Here is a 6,548-nt window from a genome sequence, read left to right as displayed (position 1 = left end):
TCCCGGCAAGGAGCAGCGAGGGCCACGGGGGGAGTGCCCCCCGAGGCGCCCGGGCCCTCGGCGCCCCGTGAGCTCCGCTCTGCCTTCAGCTCCGCGTGCAGGGCTTCGAGGGTCGGACAGGCCTGGCTGGCACTTTGTAAACTGCAGCTCAAAACAATTAGATCACACTAAAACTAAACGGCTCTCGGAGCCTGGCTACCTGTGCAAGCACCGTGAGGCCTTTCCCCAGCGGGAAACAGGAGCTTTTCCTTCCCRTACATTCACCACCACTATCTTGAGGAGAGCAAAAAAAGCCCTCGCTGAAAAACACCTGATAAACACCTAAAATGGCTAAACCTTGATGCGTTATAAAGTAATTTCCGAGCTGCAGGCCATGCTCGGAGCTCAAGGCAGCCCCTTTGCTGCACAGTGCCAGGCCTTGGGAGCCGCTGCAGCCCAGGGCACAGGGCTGCACGCACCGGGCACGCGTCCGCGAGTTAAGCTTTCACATTCCGGACGTTTTAAATTCTCTTTAGGGGAAGAAAAATCAGAAGTGACGGACTTTTAACATCTGAATGAACAAGCAGTCTCAACTTGACAAACACAGCCCTCCCTGACTATCAAACCAGGCTGACACTCGCACCCTTTGAGAACCAAGCGGCTGCGGAGGAGCGTCTCCCTGCCCGCCTCRGCCCTGGCTCTGCAAGGACAGCCCCAGGCTGCATCTACCTGGGAGAAAAGAGGATCAGGGCTCCTTTCCTGCAGCGAGGAGACTCACCTGCACCTAAAACAACCGCCTTTGTTTTCCACAGCTTAGCACATCTTGCAAGGCAAGAGCCTGCGGGAGCAGCACGGGTCAAGCTCTCCTGCTCCCAGGTGAAAGAGAGGCTCTTTGAGGCTCACGGGATTTTCTCCAATAGTTTTAAGACACCCACGTTGTGTTAGYGGGTCATGGTCTTGGACCCACGCTATTGCATAGGCTGTGTACCAGCAAAGCCAATTTCCAAAGCCGGGTGGGTGGGTATTCCCATGGCCACGAACCCTTCCGGGGCACAGCAGGTTTGAGGAGCATGTCCTCTTGGGTCTAATGACAAGCTCCACTTTAAACCTGTTTTCCTTTGGCTTTAAAACCTTCATATAGCACAAGAGCCATTAGATGCTATGGACAATTGTTCAGCTTTTTTGTTTTGTTTTTAACTGAAGTCACTTTACGATCCTGAAGTGCAGCTCTGAAAACAAAGACGTGTAATGGAAACATATCAAATTCATTAAGCCATTGTTTAGCTTAATAGAAAGCCTTGGCAATCATCCCTTTTACCAAARAGTGTAAAAAAGTTGACATATTAAAATTAAAAAAGGTAGCATCAATAACCAAAAAGTTTCAACCAGTGTTAATAAAACTCCCTTTAAGTCACAACAGTTTCAACAGGCAAATATTCCCAATACAGGCATTTTAAAATAATAAATTGACTCCTATCCAAAAATTACCAAATCAGTCTAAAAATGACGCATCTACACTTTCGTCATTAAGAACATATTAAGAATTCACTTTGTCATCAGATGCCAATATTGTTGCTCCAGAAAGTGTGGAGTATTAACTGCAACTTATCAATTAAGCATTGGTTTAAAAAACTGCTTTGTCAATATTAATGCAAAAGATAGTTCCTTACACAGAAGTACTGTGCTTGCCAGACAAGTAAGATAATACTTTAGGTATAAATCAGACATATTAAAGCAGAATTATACCACAGTTTTCCTTGAAGACTCAGGGTTTGTTTGTTGCTTCTGCTAATGTTTAGCAAACTTAAGAAGCAGAACCTTTGGTTCTTTTAATCAAGTAAAAATATTGTCATGTAACCACAAAAATACAACTTCCAGAGAAAAATGGAAGTCCCTCAACAAGTCCACTTTCAATAAAACTGAGGTAGTACTGCTCACTCTTTGTGATGTCTAAGAGATTTAGATACAAATCATCATCTACCACTCAGTTGGCTGACAGGTACAGTAGTTTTATAAAGCAATTCCAACATTTAGTTTGATACTCTGAAAAAAACGGAATGATTTGGACTCATTCACTAAGAGTTAGTTTAAAACGGGAATTAGCCGTATTACGGAAAGCTGTTGCTTATGTTGGTTTTAGAGCCTTATTACCAGGGGATTAATGCTTTTATAGTTAACAGCTAACACTGCTTTTCATCTTGGTATAAAACCTTAAAATTATTACAGCCTAAAATTTCAACAATGTAAACAGCACTACACACAGTACAGACCTGCCCTGACAGATGTAGTATGAAAAACTTTATCTGGCACTGTATAATTTAGCAATGTTAATTTAACCTAACTAAAGAGATCTACATTGTGCAAGAAATATCAGACTTACTTATGCTAATCTGAAGTCTTAAAAAAAAAAAAAATGCTTAACTTGTAGCCAGGGTCAAATATTTCAGGGCAAGAATAAAAGGAATAACCAAAATTAAGAAAGTGCCTAAAACATGATACAGCATTTTAGAGCCCTTTCAAATACAAGGCAGAAAAAGGTGTAAAGTAGAAAAATCTGGAGCCTCGGCAATTTCCAGAAACATCCAGAGTTTACATTTCGTGAAGGGCAACAGGTTGCTTTTGCCACTGCTGCTTAAATGCTGAAACGCTGCTAAGTCTGTTCTTCCGTACACAGCCCCTCTGTGTCTGAAGACGCAATAATACATTTGGTTTCCTCTTCCTTTTTCCTTCGCTCCATTTCCCACTCCACAAAGGTATCGAAGAGACTAGGCCAGGCCTCGTCTTCGCTATAGTTGCTAAGGTCCGGTCCAATCACCTGAGTAAAATTTAGAAACATGTTCCACGTGTCCCGGGAGATTCCCTTGATTCCTGAGGGGTTCTCGATTAGGAAGTGTAACCACTGGTCCAAAATTGGAGGTTTRTTTTGGGTGAAGACTAACTTCCAAAGGGCAATGGCTATTTCCCGATGAAGCGACCGCTGTCCTTCTTCAGAGTCCAGGCCGAACTGAAAGGTGAAACGATAGAGATCCTTGAATTTATCTTCCTGCTTGGCTTCATTCAAGAGGCTGGGGAACCTCGCACAAATGCCATCAATGCTGTCCGCATTTATTGCTTTGCAGCCTTCAAAAAACTCCTTCCTATTAAACAAGAGAAGAGAAATTAGTGAGAACGCTTCTCACCAACCTCACACACACAGAGCAAAGCCCATCGCCGCTCAGAGAGGCCAAATCAAGAGAGAGGTGGCCCAGCAAAGTGTTGCCAYAGGGGCAGGCTTGTACCCCTCTCTGGGGGGCCCGGGAACACTGGGCAACGAGAGCCCTTTCAAGCTTCCTGGAGCTTGGGGCCCGCACTCGGACACATCCACGTGGCACAGGCAGGCAYCGCCAGCATTGTTAAGATATTATGCCTTATGGCTTTCTCACTACTTGGTATTGCCATATCTAGTGCCTTTCATGATAAATAAATAAATAATTTAAAATAAAGGTACCACAGAAGATAGGCAAACGCATCAAAAACACATTTACCCCCGGCAGCCTCCTACACAAACCAGCTGGTCTGATACCACACCTGCCTAAATGCCCATGGTCTGGATGAACTGTTCTCAAGGGAAAGAACAGTTTGGCTCTGCCTTTCCTTCAGGTTTTGGTTTCTTTTCCAAGATCGCAAAATAAAAGGGCTGCAGTGGTCAGAGAAGGCACCTGCTGAAAGAACAGATCACAGGSTGACACCACAGAGCCACAGGGCAGGACCTGGGCACAGAGCACCAGTGTAGGAGACCACGGGTTTTGATTTATCTCATGCTCATAAGCAAGTGCCACAGCACAGTCACCAGCTAATTTTAAGGGTAACCACAGACCCCAAACGTGGGATGGTGCAGAGGGAGGAATGGAGACAGCAGAGCACAGAGGAGCATGTCGCTCGTGCACTGCTTTCTGTAGCACAGAAATCAAAGCACTAGCACTCAAGCGTGTCTCGAGACCAATACCAGGGACTGTACCATTACACACAGGTGATCTTGCTCCAGSGCATTTGCTACCTCTCCAGTGGATCAAAACCAGCAGCCCTCGGGCTGGCTTGCAGAAACACACACACACATTCCCTAACCACGTTAGCAAATATCTGCTCCTTCCGCTCCCAGGAAACCCACAGCTGCATTCCGGAGCCCTCGCTCCACATGGCACACACCCACATCCCCAACACCTCCGGAGAGGCAGGAAAAGCCATCCGGGCTCTGTGTGCAACAGAAGGTCTCCAGCTCTGAACACCCAAATAATGTCAATAGTTATTAGGCAAATTAAAACAAGGAGCATTACACAAGCCAATCTAGATGGGAAGAAGTATATATGTATATACATTCTAACTCAAAAAGAGCATATGAGACCCTGAAGGAAGCCTTTACTTGCTCTTACCTGAACAGTGATATACAACTGGGTCAGRAGAAGGGTTACTGTTTTTCCCTTTTTGTTTTCTTTTTGCTGGTTAGCTTTAGTCCTTTGCTGGAAACTTTAGCTAGTTTCTTGGAGCATCAAGCACGCTTTTTAAGCCTGCTGACTGAACAACTTTTCCAGACAGACAGCACTTTAAATACCAATCACTGCCAGCCAGCATGAAACAGCTACCACAGTGTCTAAAACCCTGGGTTTATTTTTCTCTCTCTCTGCTTTAACAAAATTAACTTTGAAAAAAGTCGTTAAGTGTAACAGTGGCTGGGCAGGAACAATTCTTCAGAAAGAATCTATTTTTCAGCTCTTAAAAAGGAGTAACAGTTGACAGTGATTAGCAAGGAATTGCACATATTATTTTAAAGGAGAAATTAATTTCAGTGCCCAACCTTATTAGCAACAAGATGATGCTGGATAGAGCAAAATTATCCCTGGCAGATGAAGAATAAAACTATAAAACTAAGAGCATTTTACTACACTGTTCAACATTAACCCTGTAATGCCCAAAGCATGTTTGCACTTCCAAGCTCCACTGTGARGGGAGGGAAAGAGGACAAGACAAAGTTTACCTTTGCAACGGTAAGAATTACTTTGGTCAAAATTKCATGTACTAGAAGAGATAAGGAAGTGAGGCTAATGAGGCTGCCTCTCACATACAGATGATAGGCTATATATTAACATATGAAAATAATTACAAGTTCTACAAGAACTAACCTTGTAAATTTGCACATGGTGGCAGCCTGGAATTTCCAAGCCAAAACTAGCACTTTAAATTCAGTGGGGTCAACACAGAGGTCATTGCAAAATCGTTCCATTCCTTCCTCCAGTATGGCATCTTCCCGCTCATCCTTGTATCTCCTAAACAGCTCCCCAATCCTTTGGAGAGAAGACTCCTCCGCACTGGAAACAGCGTCTTTCTTGGTGTCCCCAGAGAACAGCGGAGGCTGACTAGACTCTACAGCGGCGTCCGTCCTCTTTGTCCCRTTCACGAGGATATCCCCTGAAGACTTCCCACAGCCCGGCGCGTGCTCGTCTTTGTGGACTCCGCTTCTTTTACCGTGCGACTTGCTGCCGGATTCCCTTTCCCCGTTCTTGCTGCCGAGGGTGGAGGAAGGGTTCTTGCACTTGGTGACGCACTGGCCCATGGTGTTGCGAGCCCGGCTTCTAAGTGGTCCCCTGGCACTCGGACACCCTCGCGGCCGCCGCTCAGCACATCTCAGCGGGCCATCAGCGGCAGTCAACCAGCCTGAAAAACACTTTCAGAATTAAATCACTGCTCCTGCACAAAGGATACAGCAAGAGTTAAATGCAGAGTAACATCCACCAGAGATTAAGAGACCAGTTTCAGTATATCTAAGCCTTGCGTACTAAAAAAAAAAAAAAAAACACATATGCCATAAATTTGAGGCAGTTTCAGGCTGTTTTACCTAGAAATCAATGCAGCTCACTCAGTGGCTCCAATATACTAACGGGGTCTAATAAAGGAAATTCCTAAAATTCTTACTGTAACATAGGTTACAAAGAGGTTGATTCATGTACAGACTTCATGAGGACAGGCTACTCCAACACAGGAATATTTTACAGGAAATAGTTTTGAAAAGTATATCCACATTTTATATATAGGATACAAAACGCTGAAATAAAGCACTTAGAAGGGAAAAATGACAGAGATTTATGCTTAAAATTAAGTCTGTATCTTTGACAAACAGGTGAAAGCTTTTTTATTATTATTTTTTAGAGCTTGGCATCTATTTTTTTGTTTTTAAAATATACTCAGAGCATGTTTTCAGAAAGGTGGCAACAMTCACTTTGCATGCAAGATGGTATTTATGGATTTATTCAGTGCTTCAAGCGGGATCCTGCCCTCCAGGTAAGGCAAGAGGCAAGGCAGAGGGGGGCTTTTAATGAAGCTTTCAGACACACATGCAGTTAGAAGAAGCAGTACTTCCAGTTCAGCTTTTTCCATCTAAATTAAAATGCTATCATGATTTCTTCATACTGTTTCTAGAAATTGTAAGGTTAAAGYCTTGCATATTTGGAAAAGATATTTTACTCACAGAAAAGGAGATCTTAAGCTACTGCCATTAAAACCAACCAAACTCTTCCTCAGCACCTATCAGCAGGCGG

At 44.0% G+C, this 6,548-nt stretch overlaps 1 protein-coding gene across 1 annotated transcript; it reads right to left on the bottom strand.

Annotated features, from left to right (window-relative positions):
• Positions 1 to 1,141: 1,141 nt before the first annotated feature.
• DCUN1D3 (defective in cullin neddylation 1 domain containing 3) lies at positions 1,142 to 5,661 on the bottom strand. Its single transcript, XM_026054241.1, has 2 exons — positions 5,136 to 5,661; positions 1,142 to 3,116 (listed from the first exon to the last, which is right to left on the bottom strand). Exons 1-2 carry the CDS (start codon positions 5,564 to 5,566, stop codon positions 2,630 to 2,632), a joined length of 918 nt encoding a protein of 305 aa, XP_025910026.1. The 5' UTR covers positions 5,567 to 5,661; the 3' UTR covers positions 1,142 to 2,629.
• Positions 5,662 to 6,548: the final 887 nt, after the last annotated feature.

Source organism: Nothoprocta perdicaria, unplaced genomic scaffold (genome assembly GCF_003342845.1).
Source record: "Nothoprocta perdicaria isolate Ctin4 unplaced genomic scaffold, notPer1 scaffold_12, whole genome shotgun sequence".
In the NCBI taxonomy this organism is placed as follows: domain Eukaryota; kingdom Metazoa; phylum Chordata; class Aves; order Tinamiformes; family Tinamidae; genus Nothoprocta; species Nothoprocta perdicaria.
The sequence above is the reverse complement of the archived record's forward strand: the minus strand, read 5'-3'. Positions and strand labels throughout refer to the sequence as shown.